At 45.4% G+C, this 17,201-nt stretch overlaps 1 protein-coding gene and 1 long non-coding RNA gene across 6 annotated transcripts in view; both read right to left on the reverse strand.

The window, feature by feature from the left end:
- SNX27 (sorting nexin 27) overlaps nt 1-3,573 on the reverse strand; it is a 67,504-nt gene extending 63,931 nt beyond the window's left edge. For 2 of the 3 annotated variants that reach the window (XM_025858296.2, XM_025858297.2), the window contains exon 1: nt 3,263-3,573. In XM_025858296.2, the coding sequence (XP_025714081.1) occupies nt 3,263-3,573 (311 nt within the window). The remainder of the gene's footprint in view (nt 1-3,262) is intronic. The other variant, XM_073888472.1, reaches the window with a different exon arrangement.
- Nucleotides 3,574-10,921: 7,348 nt separating this feature from the next.
- LOC112813369 (uncharacterized) lies at nt 10,922-14,734 on the reverse strand. Of its 3 annotated transcripts, none has more exons than XR_012376899.1 (3): nt 13,892-14,734; nt 12,036-12,172; nt 10,922-11,227 (listed from the first exon to the last, which is right to left on the reverse strand). It is a non-coding gene; the product is annotated as an uncharacterized lncRNA (long non-coding RNA). The 3 variants fall into 3 exon arrangements; XR_012376898.1 differs by having other exon boundaries at nt 13,896-14,732; XR_003205515.2 differs by lacking the exon at nt 13,892-14,734 and adding an exon at nt 12,734-13,306.
- Nucleotides 14,735-17,201: the final 2,467 nt, after the last annotated feature.

Below are 17,201 nucleotides of genomic sequence, written 5' to 3' on the forward strand. Positions count from 1 at the left end.
TACACTGGGTAAAATTACAAGGTGGAGATGAACACTGCTGGTACAAAACTTCCCATCTGCAGTAAAATTTAGAGCCCAGAGGGCTTGTTCATATCCTACTACCAAGCCCTGCAATGTGACTCTTTCCAAACCAGTTAGAATCTAGTCAATTCTGAAGGGAGAAAGGACAAACTGAACCACCCTGAATTTAGTTTAATGACTGTTCTAAGATTCAATGAGGACCGGGCCTTTATAAGGCAGACTTTAAAAGAAATCAATGCTCTTACTTTTGTCCAAGACTTTAATCCCTTAAATCTCAGGTTACTCGGTTCTTTTCACAACTCAGTTATCCAAATGACTACAATATATGAAAATTGGAATAATTTGTGTATAACACGAAAGCATCTAAAATAGGGACAAGTCTTAGTTAAAAAGCAATCATCAAGGTCCAGACATCCACCTATGACTTCATGCAAACTATGTCTACACAATAATAATCTACCTATGCCTAACCCTGATCCCACTTGGCACTTCAATAACATGCAAAACTTTCCTGGGACAACAGAGAGGTTAACTTAAGGAACTTGTGGGAGACAAAGAAAAGCCCTAAGGAGTGCTGCCTAAAGAATGCTTTAGAAAAATTAGCATCAACCTAACCAAAATCAAAACAAGTAACAGACACAGATATCCCTCAAGAATCAAGTCTGTTTGGTCGCTGATTTCCTCCTCTCACTTGAAAACCTAAGGAGAAGATGCAGACTTTGGAAGGAAAGAGACGGTATAGCTGAAGTCTCAGAGAATCTGCCAACTTGCTTGACTCTGTGTTGCAACTATCACCATTTCCCAATAATAGCAAAGAAGCTTCAGAGAATTTGGAAATCAAAATACAGCTGGAAGGTGAGAAACTACTGCCACGAAGAAGTCTCATCACCACAACCTTCCAGAGTAAGGTTCTCTAAGCAAAGAGCATTCTTTTGTCCTGCTCACTTTGTCTTTTTTAAGACAGTCTCTACTCACCACCAAGTATGAGCCAAAGTTCAATGTTTTCTCTCTAGATGGAGGAATGGGCCTAGACTGGAACATGGACCTGAGGCAAGTCCCTCCATCTGCCCTAGGGGATCATCTAAAGTCTCCCTTACAGTACCTAAATTATGTCTAGACTCTGTTACAAAATCATAATAAAGGCAAGAAGCTACCAACTATGTTAGTTGATATATATACATATATATTTGAAATAGTTGATCATATTAGTTGTGGTCATCCACAGAATTATTTTTGGTTTACTTCCTTTAGCTCTTATAAAAAGTAAAGTACTTAGAACTTTATGATAAATTTACAATTTTAAATAAATACTTCGATTTTAAATTTAAAAATAAACAGCTGGATCCAAAGTTAACTTCCAAAGGGAAAGGAAAACGACAATTCCGAGAGCTTCTATCAGAAGGAAACATCAGCCACAGATTTTGAGTTATCTAGAAAGAAAAGAATTAGATGCCCAAGTATGAAGCAAAATTTTGGTCACTACTGCATTCTACATCTGAATGCCCTGGCCCCCAAAGATTAAGAATGTATTACCAGAGAATAAGAAAAGAGCACGTAGAACATTAACAGAAAAAGCACAAATGGAAGGTTTAATAGCTCCAAACAGTTACTTTGGTGAGCTACTCTTTCTTCCTGGTGGAAGGTAAGAGGAAACAGAATGAGTGAATTCCAGAGTAAGAGTGTCAAGGATAAGGGCAGGGGGCATAAGGTAAATAAAAAGGGAGGGACTCCTCTATAGGCCAGACCTCAAGATACTAATCTCTTTGAAACCTTGAGCAAACCTACTGTTTTACTAGAGGAGAAACGGAAGGTTGTGGAAATCATAACTAAAATAACATTTATAAAAAATGAGAGAGACTTCATGAGGGCAAATCCAAGCACTGAGAGAGAGGGCAAAAGTGTGAAAAAATAAGGGTTCAGTAAAAAAGCAAGAGATACAGGATTGAAGACTGCTGGGGAGAATGGAGGTGAGGTAATGAGAGCATATGCCACCTACCAGTCAACCAGCAATCACTATATAAATTTTAATACAAAGTACAAAGCCACCAAGGTAAAACCTGGATGAGAGTGGTGGAGGAGGTCTGCAGAGAAACTGCAAGACAAGGCAGCATCCTGCTAGAGCTTTAAAGGATGCAGTGGGGAAGTAAGGATGAAGGAGTATGAAGGGGGGAGGGGCTGCAGTAGGAGCCTAAAAAGAGAAGGGAAAGCAGTCTGGAGGAGATCAAGAATAGGATAAAGTTGAGCATGGGATCACAAGAGGATAGAGTAAGACAGAGAATGGAAAGGGCATGCCCCGTAAAAGTAAGGAGGTCAAAGACCCAAAAGAGGGGTATAGTTTGGGGCGGGGGGGAGCAGGAGAGCTCCACCATAATCCTGACTAAAAAGAAGTAGGAGTATGGTGTAGAAGTGAAGACCAGAATAGGGATGCTCTCAGAGGGATGTGAAGATGGGAGACACCAGATTCAAAATCCTGGTGCAATACGGGACAACAGTGTAAAGAAAGTACAGTGTCCAAGACACCCTCCCCCACCACCAAAACAAAACAAAAACAAAGGCATGCAAGCAAGGGTCAGAGAAGAAGGTACACTCTTGGGAGAGAGAATCCAAAAGGGAGGGGAGGAAAGGGACACAAGGCAGGATAGAAAAATGCAGGGGATGCTTAACCGCAGGAGAGGGTAACTAAGGAAATCAAAAGGAGTGCAGTGGAGGGATGATTATTCCCGGAGGAAAAGTGGGAGCCGATCACAGGTCCTGCCTACTTGGTCTAGAGGACAGAGGGACGGTCCTTGGGGGTTGACGGCAGTGGTGGAGAACAAGAAACTATGATGCTAAAGATGAGAACTTGGGTAGGACGCGATAGAGGCCGGGTCAGAAAAAGAGATGCTGTCAGCGAGGGCAGAAGTCCAGCAAGGGGCAGAAAGCGGCATGCCCGGGGGTAAAGCAAAAGGGCAGAAAAGAAGGCAGAAGAACGGGGGCAGGGGTAAAAACAGCCGGGCGCAGGGACGTAGACCGGTTACCGGGAGGGAGGTGCGGGTCGCGAAAACCCTGGGCGCGGGGAGGTGAAAGGGTCAACCCCAAGGAGGTGCGGGGCCTGAGGGGAACGGAGTCCCGGGGGCCGGTTCAGGGGCTGGAGGGGGGGAGGGGGGACGGTGCGGCCTGAGGGCGACAGGGGTAGAGGGAGATGCGGGGACGGCCGGAGGGGGCGGGGCAGGGTGGGGCGGCGGGCAGCCCAGATACTCACACCTCCAGGATGCGGTCCCCCTTGCGCACCCCGGCCCGGTCGGCCGCCCCCCCGGGCAGCACGGCGCTCACATGCTGCAGCGGCGCGTACAGCTCCCCGTTGATGCTCCGCAGTTGCCCGCCCTCGCTCACTTGGCCCCGCACGTTGAAGCCGTAACCGGACTCGGACTTGACGATGCGCACGACCCGCGGGCCGCCGCCTCCCCCGCCGCCGTTCCCGGCGCAGTGGAGCCCGGACCCCCCACCGCCGCCGCCACCTCCGTTTCTGTGAGGAGCTGAGGGGTGAATCCCTTCCCCGTCCTCGTCCGCCATCTTGCAAGCGAGCGAGCCGTACCCCCGCCCCCCTACGCCTCCACTCCCTCCTCGCGCGCGCTCGCCCTGCTTAACAGCCGCAAGACCCCCGGCGCGCGCGCCCGCTCCGCCGCCCGCGGGACCGGAGTCGGCCACAGAGCTGCTCGAGAGGGTAAAGGGGAGGCCGGGGGCGGGGGGAAAACGGACGGTTGGGCCCCGTGGAGCCTCCTGGGAGTTGTAGTTTCTGGAGGGTGGGGGCGGAGGAGAGGGCAGAGCCCCGGCCGGAGCGGAGGTTATGTGACGCAGTTGGGGAACAAAGCCTGCCGGGAGTTGTAGTTTGAGCCGCTAACCCAGCGCCGAGTGCGGCGGACTGATTTAGCTGTTGACGTGGGGCAAGTTTTTTCTTTCATTTCATAACTCATTTGGTAGCCTCTAAAGCAATAATATTAGGATAAGTTGACGTTTGTGACCTTAAATTATAACAACTCATTTGTTCAGTACCTTCTGTGTTCACATACATTATTTTATTCCGTGGCCCCAGCAACCTTGTGAGCTGACTGGATCATGAATTCGTTTCTCTATTTCACTTATTTGGAAACTGAACCGTAGAGAGCCCAAAGTCATCCACCTATTAGGTAACAGGAACTGAGGCCCGGTTATTTTTTCGCAACTTTCACGTATTGCAACTACATAAAAACTATGCTCCAAATATACAAAAAGCACATGCAGAGAAAATTATGGTCTCAGCGATTTAGAACTGGATACTAGAGGGGCAAAGTAAGAATTTAAATCTGGCAATGATTTTGAAGTTACCTTTATTTCTAATTTATTTTGTTTCCCCCAACAGCACGGTAGAATTCTTTGCCAGTGGCAGCAGTTGATGTTTTTCAGCTACCTACCCAAATGCACACTCACAGATAGTGTGCAGAATGCCTAGCAAAGGCAAGAAAGAAGAGCAAGAGCAAAAATAATGAAAATACCTTACTTGAGCACTTAGTACTCGTATTTTATTTTACCCTACTGACTGGCTAGTAAGTTAGTCTGTTACTGTCTTGTGGATGCTGACAAAAAGACACAATTCCTGGATCGGAGACAAAGGACTATTACAACACAGGAAGCAACGTGAGCTTCAGCATGTTTGTGTCAATCCCTCTTCCCCCAAGTCTTATGGGAATGACAAGGGCTCACATGAATGCTGTGCACTTACTTGGTGGATTTACACCACAGCTGAGGGAACACTGAGTTTGGGAAACCTGCCATTTTATAGGAAGCAGTGAGCAAACCTGTTCTCTGTCCTAGAGGGAGACATTACTTCATTCCTTAAAGTTGCTCACTATAAACACAACCTTGAGAATTGACCCTGGTCAAGAGCAGTCAGCGTCTTGCATTTTTGGCATACCCAGGAAGATGGGTAGAAGCATGACAGACCCATGAGGGACTGTTTCTCTCAACATTACCATGTGCCAAACACTATTCTAAGCACTTTACATCTATAATTTTATTTAATCTTCACAATCCTATAATGTGCCCTACTTTATAGATGAATAAACAGGCATAGAGAAGCCACACAGCTAGTAAACAGTCCAGGAGGAGCAACAGGGATTCATGGTTTAAAAAAGAGAGTAAAAGTGGGGCCCCTGGGTGGTTCAGTCGGTTGAGTGTCTGACTCTGGATTTCAGCTGGGGTCATGATCTCGAGGTCTTTCAGTTGAGCCTCAGGTTGGGCTCCACGCTCAGTGCAGAGTCCTCTTCAGATTCTCTCTCCCTCTTTCTGCCCCCCACCCCACACTTTCTCTCTCCACTAAATAAATAAAATCTAAAAAAAAAAAAAAAAAGACAGTAAAAGTTACCTTGCAGAGAGAGGTCTGATGACTTATAAAAGCAACCAGTGTGGCGCCTGGGTGGCTCAGTCGTTAAGCATCTGCCTTCAGCTCAGGTCATGATCCCAGGGTCCTGGGATCGAGCCCCTAGTCAGGCTCCCTGCTCAGCGGGAAGCCTGCTTCTCCCTTTCCCACTCCCCCTGCTTGTGTTCCCTCTCTTGTTGTTTCTCTCTCTGTCAAATAAATAATCTTTTTTTTTTAAGATTTTATTTATTTATTTGAGAGAGAGAGAATGAGAGATAGAGAGCACCAGAGGGAAGAGGGTCAGAGGGAGAAGCAGACTCCCTGCTGAGCAGGGAGCCCGATGTGGGACTCGATCCCGGGACTCCAGGATCATGACCTGAGCCGAAGGCAGTCGCTTAACCAACTGAGCCACCCAGGTGCCCTCTGTCAAATAAATAATCTTTTAAAAAAATAAATAAAATAAAAGCAACAAGCAACCCCCTGAAAGAATTTGGGAACCATGTATAGGTTTCCAGCAATTGCTCAGCATGTGGGGGAGGAGAGTAGTAGAATAATTAAGACATCTCACAAAATGTGGGATGAGGATCCAGTTATTATATTAGAACATAAAAGTTAATATGACCTTATTTTATAACCAACCTAATGAAGAAGGGTGTCAACTAACTGCACAAATAGGGAAAATAATACAAGTTGAAATAATAAGAATTTTGCTGTACAATCATTTGGTTTGAACTGAGCTCTGAATGGGCAGGAATTTATCCACTAAGGACATCAAAGAAAGGAAAAAGGGAACTTCCACTGAAAGAGCTATTTTTTTCATTTGTTTATTTGACAAAAAATGTACTGAATGCCTGCTCTGTTCTAGACTCTGCAGTGGTGGCTAGGGATACAGAGATAAATAAGATGTTATCTACAAACTCCATGAAGGGCAGTATGGCATGGTGAAACTCGCAAATGCACATACTCCTTGGTCTGGCAGCTCCACTTCTAGGAATCCATTCTACTGTCACACTTGTACATGTGTGAAGTGACATTTTTGTGAAGATAGTCATTGCAGTATTACCTGTATTTGCAAAAGACTGGAAATAACCTAATGTCATTGATGAACTTAGCATACAACCACAATGGAAAACTGAAAATAAAGAATAAGGAAGTTCTTTACGTGCTGAAATGGAATGATCTCCTGGATACCGTACATAAGTGAAAACAAGGTACAGCACAGTCTGTAGAACATGATAACATTTTTGTATAAAAGGGGAACCATAGATATGTTTGTTTGTTTTTTTAAGATTTTTATTTATTTATTTGACAGAGACACAGCGAGAGAGGGAACACAAGCAGAGGGAACAGGAGAGGGAGAAGCAAGCTTCCCGCTGAGCAGGGAGCCCAATGAGGGGCTCGATCCCAGGACCCTGGGATCATGACCTGAGCGGAAGGCAGACGCCTAACGACTGAGCCACCCAGACGCCCCTGTAGATATGTTTTTATTTCTAGAAGTATTTATATCCCTAGAAGTATTCACAAGAAACTGATAATATTGATTCCCTCTGGGGAGGGGGACTGGACCACTGGAGTGGGGACAGCGGTTGAAGGGAGACTTTTCCTTATATAGCTTTTTGTAACTTCTGAATTTTTAGACAGATGAATGTGTTACGTATTCAAAAAATAAATACATAAAATATGTAGAAAGGATCAGACTGGAAGAAAAGGTGATCAGAGAATCAAAATAAACTAAAATAACACACCGTTACTGCTCTCGAGAACTCACAATCTAGAAAGAGCAAAAGAAGAAATTACCCCACAGGCTTTGGGTCTCTGGAGTAATGAGAGTTGTGATAAAGGCCTGCAGAGGCTGGCAAGAGTGCCCATAGGAGGGGGCCTTGAAAACGGAACAGCTGAGCTGAGTAATCATGGATGAGAAGGGCCGGCAAGGCAGAGAAGGATGGTGTGGTCGGCTATTTCTGACCAGAGGGAACAGTGCATTCAAACCCAGACACTTGAAAGAAGATGGTGTAGTGTGAGAACTGACTGTAGTTCAGTAGGACTGGAGCAGAGGGGACAGAGGGGGTGGGCAAGAATCACATTCCCAAATATTTAGGGGCCTCTGAATGCTTTTAAGCAAAGCGGACATACTATTAAATTCGTGCTTGAGAAAGTTCATCCTGCAGGAAGTGTGGAGAACAAACTGAGCCAGGAGGATCCGCTGAGAACTAGGTGCCCTGATTCCCGCAAGAATTGACGAGAGGGAGGCTTGGGCGGTGGTGACTGGAGGGCCACACCGGGCAGAGAGGACTTGGCACCACTTGGAGCTCAGGTGTGAGGGCAGGGCAGAAAAGAATGGCCTAAGCCCAGACTTGGTGGTGTGATTTCCCAAGACCAGGCAGAAGAGGAAGAGGCTCGCAGGGAGGGCAATGAGTTTAGTTCTGGGTACGAGGAAGATTTGAGGGGTCTGGGGGAGATCCAGGAGGGAGGGATTAGTCATTGGTTGGACGCATGAGTCCAGCGCTGGGGAAGGGGTCTGGCGCAAGCATGGATTGGTGAGCGTGGGCTCCGGGTGGTGGGTGGTGGGTGGTGGTGGGTGGTGGTGGAGGAGCGCACCAGGCAGAGCAGATAACAAGGTGATGAGGGTGCCAAGGCCAGAACCTGGGGAGTGCCTCCCTCCAGCTGTTCAAGAGACTTCAAGAGAGACCTGGTGAGGATTGAGAAAGAGGACTCTGAGAGAGCGGTGTGGCCTTGGAGAGAGTGGGGTCTTGGAACTCGCTTAAGCTGCCTTTGGAAGTGGGACCCAGAAAGCTTGCAGAGCACTTCTCACCCAAGAGCTTACAAAGTCCTCACAACATAAATAGAAGCATCCACAGTAAACTAGGCTTAGAGGCCCCAATCATACCGCTAGTGTAGAGCAGAACTGAACCATGAACCCAAATTTTCTGACACAACGGCCAGGACTCTCTTCACTACCCAGCTTCCTTTTGGTTAAAGAGAGAAAAAGGTTCTGGGGCTCCTGGGCGGCTAAATCGATTAAGCCTTGCTTTATTATACCAAAACTCTTGCTTTTGGCTCAGGTCGTGATCTTAAGGTCATGGGATGGAGCCCTGCCTGGGGCTCTGTGCTCAGCCTGAGTTTGGTTAAGACTCTCCCTCTCACTCTGCCCCCCCCCCGCCCCCCAAGCCCCCACCTCCCCACCCCCCCCCCAGCTCTCTCTCAAATAAATAAATAACTCTTAAAAAAAAAAAAGGAGGGGCACCTGGGTGGCTCAATGGGTTAAGCGTCTGACTTTGGCTCAGGTCTTGATCCTGGAGTTGCTCCCTGCTCAGCAGGGAATCTGCTTCTCCCTTTGCCCCTCCTTCCTGCTCTTTTGCTCTCTCTCAAATGAATAAGTAAAATCTTTAAAAAGGAAGGAAAGAAGGAAGGAGAAAGAGAAAGGAAGAAAAAGAAAGAAAGAAAGAAAGAGAAAGAAAAAAAAGAAAGAAAAAGAAAGAAAGAAAGAAAGAAAGAAAGAAAGAAAGAAAGAAAGAAAGAAAGAAAGAAAAAGAAAGAAAAGAAAGAAAAGAAAGAAAAGAAAGAAAAGAAAGAAAGAAAAGAAAGAAAGGAAAGAAGGAAAGAAAGATGGGTGCCTGGGTGGCTCAGTCGTTGGGTGTCTGCCTTCAGCTCAGGTCATGATTCCAGGGTCCTGGGATCAAGTCCCACGCCGGGCTCCCTGCTCGCAGAGAGCCTGCCTCTCCCTCTCCCTCTGCTGCTCCCCCTGCTTGTTCTCCCTGTCTCTCTCTCTCAAATAAATAAAATATTTTTTTAAAAAAAGAAAGAAAGAAAGAAAAAAAGAAAAGAGGTTCCTCCTATCCTTTGTGATGTAAAAAGTCAGCAGGTTTCCATCAGGTTTTTGTGTGGGCATTAACTTAAGTGAGAACCCCAACTTCACACCTTTGCTCATATGTGTATAGCCCTTTGATCCTAGATGGTCTGCCTCTTCTCTTTCCCTCTTTGTGGGTCTAAATTCTACTCTTCCTTTAAACTCTAGCTTAAGTCCCTCCATAAAGCCTCCCTTGAGGATTCCTGTTCTCTCTGATTTATCTTTTTTACTAAATTCCTGTGGCAAACACACCTTCCAGTGACACCCCCCCCCACTACCACAACCTCCCAGTGAGTCACACGCTTGTGTAATCTCCTCCCCTTGCCTGTGGGCAGGACTTGTGACTTTCTTCTACGCAACAGAGTGTGGCAAAGGTGATGTGTGTCACTCCCATACCGACAGTTACATTATATAACACTTCTTAGCAGACTAGGATGAAAAAGTCTCCTGCTGGCTCTGAGGAAGAAAGCTGCCATGTTCTGATCTGCCTGTGGAGAAGGCCAGGGAGCTGCAGGAGCCTCTAGGAACAGAGACTTGCCCCCAGCTGACAGCAAGAAAATAGGGGCCCTCAGTCCAGTGCCTATAAGAAGTTCTACCAATGACCACATAAACTTGGAAGGGGATCCTGGGCTCTACTAAGGAACACAGCCCAGCCAACACCTTGATTGCAGGCTTGTGAGACTCTACAGAGGACCCAGCAGACTCCTGACCCACAAAAACTATGAAATAATACATGTGTGTTGTTTTAAGCTGCTAAGTTTGTGGTCATCTGTTACATGGCAGCAGATAACAAATGTAACTCCTGTCATATTTATGGTGTGCCACTCAGTTTAGACCATAATAATTTGATGTCTAGTCCAGCTTTACCTTTCTAATCTGAACGTAAGTTTCTGGAAAACGAGAAATTTGTCACACGTGACATGTCCTCAGAGAATGAGAGGCACAAGAGAAGGAATATTGATGAAATCTTAGTCCAGAAAAGGACCAGAAAGTGTCTAATAACAGCTGCTGTATAGGAGTGAAATGAGTGATATGTGGAAAACACCTAACATAATGCTTAGTACATAGTTATCACTAATATGTGTAATAATGAATATCACATCTAGCCCCATTCCCTCATTTTGCTGATGAAGAAATAGCTCCTTCCACTACCACTCTCTAAAGAAATAGACTCAGCAATGTATGATGACTTCTCAAAGGTCACTCAGCAGATCAGTGGCCAGAACTCAACACTAGGGAAAAAAAATTAAATGGCTTAAATGAGGCAGTAAGGCCTGTCATTACCCATAGAGTCATGGGTTGAAGAAAACAAAAAGAGGGCCCTTTTTTTAGACCCCTTTTCCTAATTCTGAGTCTTCTATCCTCCTCACTATTTTTTCTATACTTTCTCCATGAAGACCACATGAAAAATTTTTTCTTTCTTTCTTTCTTTCTTTCTTTCTTTCTTTCTTTCTTTCTTTCTTTCTTTCTTTCTTGGTAAATTGAATAACTGATTTGCCAAAGTGAATAACACCTACAGACTAAAGGGTATATGAACCAAATTTCTTTTAGTTGCAAGTGACAGAAACTTAATTCAAAGTAGCTTAAGCAAAAAAAAAGAGAATTTATTGGTTCACATAACTAAGAAGGACACTGGGTATTCATGTTAACTGCAGCTGTATAACAAACCATCCCAAAACTTAGTGGCATGAAACCATCATTTTATTATGCTTATGGACCCTATGGGTCAAGAATTCAGATAGGACACATAGGGATGACTGGTTTCTGTCCCACAGTGTCTGGGGCCTCAGCTGGGAAGACTCAAAAGCTAAGGGTGACTGTATGGCTGCGGTCACCAGGGAATGTCTTACTCCTGGCATTGAGGCTGGCTGTCTGCTGGGATTTTAGCTGGGGCTGATGGCCCGACCCCCACACATAGCATCTTCATGTGGTTTCTTCTTCTTGGCTCCTCCAAGTGTGGTATCTGGATTCCAAAGTCAGATGTCCTGGAAGAATAAAGCAGTAGTGCATGGAATATTTATGACTCAGCATTGAAAGTCACATGACATCACTCTACCATATTGTTTTGGTCCTGGCAGTCACAGAGTTCTGCCCGGGTACAGTGGGAGGGGACACAGACACAACCACTAGGTGAGAAGAGTGTCAGTTTTGCAACATAATCAGAGTATGTGGGATGGTGGCCGTCGCTGAAAAATATAATCTGCCACGTTGGGATGGCTCGTTGATTTAAACCAAGTGCTATAGGAACCATAGCCTTAGGGTCAGACACAGAGAACTCAGGGCCGCCTAATTCTTTTTCATTTGCCTTTCATTTTTGTTCATCTCTGCTTCTCTTTATCTGTTAGCAAAAAACACCTCCTTTTTCTCAAAATCCATATATTATTTCTCAGGGAAGGACTTTGGCCCTTTCATGTGCCCATCACCTGGACCAATTAAAGTTGCCTGGACAATGAAGAACTATGATTGTCCAAAACTGGATCACATACCCCCCAGGTCACATGCCAAAAGAAAGCTTTTGGGTAAACTATAAAAAGGAGCTAGTACAATCTACCATGGGCTCAGCTTAGGTGTCAGCTTCGTATGTAGTTACAATTATGTTACTTCTCTAGCAGCATCCTGTAGTTGTGATGTTTCAACGCCCTTCACCTGGCCATCTTCATATCATGCCCTTGTTTCCCACTTTGCTATATACCACCTCTCCGAGATTTGCTGGGCTTCCCATTGGAAAGAAAAGCTCCCTGGCTCTTAGAGCCACACTGGCTGGCTTTTTTCCATCAGTCCTTCTCACCACACCTGTTAGTTTCAGATGGTCATGCCCAAAAAACAGTTTTCACCATCCTTCCAGTTGTAACTCCCTAGGCAGTTGTCACTCTGTTATCTGTGTCTCTCTTCATTTTCTCCAGTGCCTCCCAAAATGAGGTGTTTTTTGGCTGCAAGTACAGAAAATTTTAAAGTGCTTTAAAGAATAAGGAAATTTATGATCTCACATAAATAACAAGATTAAGGTGGGGAGTTCCAGTGTTGATTAACTCAGCAGCTTATTCATATCATCAAGGATCGGATTCCTTCCATCTCTCTCCTCTGCCACTTCAACATTTGGCTAACTCCTCCCATGGTGGCAAAAATGGCTGCTGAGCTCCAAGCGTCACGCACACATGTGACCACGTTGAGAAGCATTTTGGAAGTTTCTTCTTGTGTCTATTTGTAAAAGCAAAGAAACTCTTTCTAAAAGTCTTGCATCAGCTTTCTCTCATGTCTCATTGGCCCAAAGTGTATCACCTAAACCAGTCGTTGGCAAAGGAACTGAAATTACTGTGATTGATTCAAACTAATCAAGACTTACTCATGGAGCTAAGAGTAGTCCCTGGCATAGCTTGCCAGTAAATATGAGAACAAAATCGGAGCTCTGCCAAAAGAAAGAAGGGTGTGAGGGAGAGAGTATAGGGGGATATAGATTTGGAGAAGCAGCCAGTCACATCTGATGCACTTACCTTCTCTTCAATTTAATTTCTCCGACTGTAAACTAGAGATGATGATGCCTACTTAATTTATACATGGAGATACCTTAAGAAATAAGATTTTGCAGGATACACTTATGAAACAGTGGGTGGCTCAGTCGGTTAAGCATCCAACTCTTGATTTCAGCTCAGGTCATGATATCAGGATTGTGAGGTCAAGCCCCGCATGGGGCTCTGTGCTGGGTATGAAGCCTGCTTAAGATTCCCTCTCTCCGTATTCCTCTGCCCCTCCCCCCCTCTAAAAAATAATAATAATAAACCAATGAGGCACATGCTACAATGCCAATGAATCTGAACGACGTGCTAAGTGAAACCAGCTGGTCACAAAAGAACAAATATTGTATGATTCCACTTATGTGATTCCTAGAGTATTCAAATTTATACAGAAAGTGGAATGGTAGTTGCCAGTGGCTGGGGAAGGAGGAAATGGGGAGTTAGTGTTTAATGGGTACAGAGTTTCAGTTGGGGAAGATGAAGAAGTCCTGGACTTGGATGGTGGTGACAGTCGCACAACAATGTAAATATACTTATTGCCACAGAATCGTACACTTAAAAGTTGTTAGAATATTAAGTGTTTTTTTTTAAGATTTTATTTATGTATTTGACAGAGAGAGACACAGCGAGAGAGGGAACACAAGCAGGGGGAGTGGGAGAGGGAGCAGCAGGCTCCCCACAGAGCAGGGAGCCCAACGCAGGGCTCGATCCCAGGACCCTGGGATCATGACTTGAGCCGAAGGCAGACGCTTAACAACTGAGCCACCCGGGTGCCCCTAGAATGTTAAGTTTTATGTTATGTCTGTTTTATCACAATAAATACATTTCAATAAAATAGTGAGGCTATTTAAAATATACAACGAGGGAATTGCACTAAACTTATAAAGGTACAAATGTACAACATAAATTCATGGTTCTCTCTGATAACCTAATGTTGAACTTGTGCCCATTTTAATTTGTGGGTGAGAATCATTTCCTAGCCTCAGAAATCACTTCTTTCACATTCATGTGTTATCCTTCCCTCTGTTCTCAAACCCACTGTTGTTCTGACTGACGTGCAGTTCAAGAAATTCCATCCCCCAAAAGTGCCCTGCAAGGGAACCCCCTGCACAGAATGGAACCAGCTATGATACTCACTTACTTTCCCCTTGAAGGTTACCTGCCCCTTTCTTCCTTTGTCTTTCAGTAAAGCTGGATCTCCCCACATCCATGCCAAAAGCCTTTGGGACAAGGAGGCAGAGAGGAAGACTTGGAGCCAGAGAGAAGCACAAGCACTTAGCACCAGCAGGTGTTGGCACCTCTCACAAAGTCTATTTACTTGACAACACATATCTACTAATATTTACTAATCCCTCAGATGTTTGCAAATGAGGCAAAGCTGTGAGGAGCTGTGCAGAGAAGTGACGGTTATGTATCCAACCCCAACACCCATTCATGGAGGGCCACGTCATTCCACCGGAAGCTACCAAAGCCCCACCCCATGTCCAATGCCCAGAGCTGAGCAGTTCTGTTACATAAACTTATAATCAGAAGTCTCTGTTCATATTTAACCTACTCACTTCTAACAGCCTTTTCCAAAATATATAGATTATGAAGATCTTCAACAGGGAGCGCCCACCACTCCCTTAAATTCATGTTCCAGAGCTTAATCTCATGATCAGAAAATTTCTCCTTACATGTAATCTTCTTCTTAAAATAGATTCTAGGCAAATGGCCTCCATTAAGCTTTGAATGCTGTGTGCCTTCCAAAGCACAAACATTGAATGTTAGCAGTTTTCTGCATTTAACTCTTGATACCGGGCAATGCTCCAGGGCTCCCTCCAGGAATGATTTTGTTTTGTTCTGTGATCCTGGTCAGTCACCTTGCAAAACACCCTGCTGGTTACAGGAAAGAGAATCCGTGTCTGTTCAGCTGGCATTGGCTGAGTATCTACAACGTGCCAGGCACTGGGCCAGGACTGGGGACACAGATAAATCATCAGCCCTGCCCATTAGGAATTCTCAGGTCTGGGGGGAGAGGCAGACATGAAAACAATTACTGTAGACGGGATAAGTTTTGTACCAGCTGCTATGGGAGCACTGATTAACTGTCAGGGATTCTCGGGGAAGTCAGGGAAGACTTCGCCAAACAGTGTCACGAGTGGGGTTTGAAGGTTGAATAGAAGCTTGTTAGAAGGATAAGGCAAGGCAGAGAGTGCCAGGCAGAGGGAACAGGATATGCAAAAGCAGAGAGGTGGGGAAGGACACGGTGTGTTTTGGAAACTCACAAGGTAGTGGAGGTCCAGAAATGAGGCTGGATGAGTAAGGCAGTGAGCAGCTTAATCCCAACATCACCCCTTCATGGCCCTGGTTGGGGGTGGGGATTGAAGCTCTAGCTCTACTGCTGATAATTAAGCAAGATTCTCTTTCTATGTAAGGCTCATATCCTTAAGGTTGTGTTCTGTGGGTGTTGTAGAAGTTTTGCAAGATTGTAATCTCCAATGGGAATTATCTTCTCGGGGAATCAAGGTCTTTTATATATTTGAAAAGGCCCTTGGGCAGGTCATCTGGAATCTATGGGCTTTTGTGATGATCTGAAATGTGATTATTGCTGGTTGGAACTCTGAAGAGGATAAGCCAAGCCAGTAACCAGCCCTCAACAATCTCACCGAGCTTCCTCTTTCCACACATTAATGTGCCCATGCTGGTGCTTTTCATTCAATGACACATGATATTTTGGGTTATTTTACTCTCTCTCTCAAAAAAAAAAAAAAAAAAAATAGTGCTGGCTTGGCTGAGCTCTTTGGAAACTTCCAGAAATAATTCTTTCCTGAGTAAGGGCTTACTAAACATGAGCAAAATAAACTGAAACTTCTCAAGTAGCTTTAGTAAATGCTGGTCTAACACATGAGCCTTGGGCGCCTGGGTGGCTCAGTTGGTTAAGCGACTGCCTTCGGCTCAGGTCATGATCCTGGAGTCCCGGGATCGAGTCCCACATCGGGGGTCCCTGCCCAGCAGGGAGTCTGCTTCTCCCTCTGACGCTCTTCCCTCTCGTGCTATCTCTCATTCTCTCTCAAATAAATAAATTAAAAAAAAACACACATGAGCCTCACAAATTAGCTTTTATTTTTTTAAAAGATTTTATTTACTTGACAGAGAGAGACACAGCGAGAGAAGGAACACAAGCAGAGGGAGAAGCAGGCTTCCTGAGGAGCAGGGAGCCCGATGCGGGGCTCGATGCGGGGCTCGATCCCAAAACCCTGTGATCGTGACCTGAGCTGAAGGCAGACGCTTAACGACTGAGCCACGCAGGCGCCGCCCAAAATAAGTTTTTTAAAATCACCTTTTAGCCTGCCAGACGTTTTATCAGCCTGTAAAATGCTCCCAGCTCTTCTCAAAGCTGTGCCTCTGATAATGTGAGCTATAGGCAACTTAAACTAGGACAGGGATACATTTTCAATTTTTCATAAAATACTTACTTTCCTAGAATCCAATTTCTTTTTAGGCCTGGTCTTTCATCTCTTTGGTGCTAGACTTAATTTGCAAAACTGCTCCCTTGTCTCACCCCAACCTGGCTGGCTGCCCTTTGCTAAAGAAGTGAGTTTGGCACTTACAACAGGAAAACACCCGGGACCCCTGGCAAGGTCCAGGAGAGAGCCTGCTTCTTCTCTTCCCGCGGCGCGCACCGCGGCCACCTGCGCAGGTGCTCGCGGACCTGCTGCCCTCTTGTGGCTGCAACCTGAGGTGCCGCAGTACCTCCACTTGGCAAACAAAAAGTTCTCTTTTTCAGGTTTACTGAGTAAATGTGCTCTGAAAGCATTCCCCACAAGACCCATGCCATTTTAGAACTGAAAGGGACCTTGGTCCAACCAACCTTCTTCTTCTTTTTTTTTTTTTGGCTTTTTTTCTTTTTTTAAGAGAAGGAACCCAAGGATCAGAGAGATTCTGTCACTTGGCCGAGGATACATCCCTGTTAGAGAAGTAGCCTGGAATGGAACTCCTGTCCTCACTGGAAGACAAGGAAGGAAGAGGGAGTTGCCATTTGAAGTTTAGAAAGACATGATGCTAAAGAGTTGCAGACTTGGTGAGCTAGGTGAGCAGAGAAGATCTGATGGGCTTCTCTCCACCTGTCCGTGACACCCCCACCCCATCTTCTGCTCCCCAAGGAAAGCTGCTTTGTAAGTGCACATAGGCGTTGGATAAGGACCATCTCCTGCCTTTTTTTGGACACTTTCTTAGGCCAAGGACCCCGCATTCCAGTGTAGGAGATCTAGATTCTTGTCCAAGCTTCCACCTTGAGTGACTCACCCCCAACCCCACTTTGGGCCTCAGTGTTCTCCTGTCAAGTGAGGAAGTTCTATGTTTTCTGTGGTTTCTTTTAGTAGTGGTAGTTTATGATTGTCTGTTTGCCTCTTGGCCCACATATATCTGGTGGCACTACCAAACTGGTAGCAACTTGAGGGCAGAG

Source organism: Callorhinus ursinus, unplaced genomic scaffold (genome assembly GCF_003265705.2).
Source record: "Callorhinus ursinus isolate GAN/ISIS: 27379988/994484 unplaced genomic scaffold, GSC_fseal_2.0 scaffold90, whole genome shotgun sequence".
Lineage (NCBI taxonomy): Eukaryota > Metazoa > Chordata > Mammalia > Carnivora > Otariidae > Callorhinus > Callorhinus ursinus.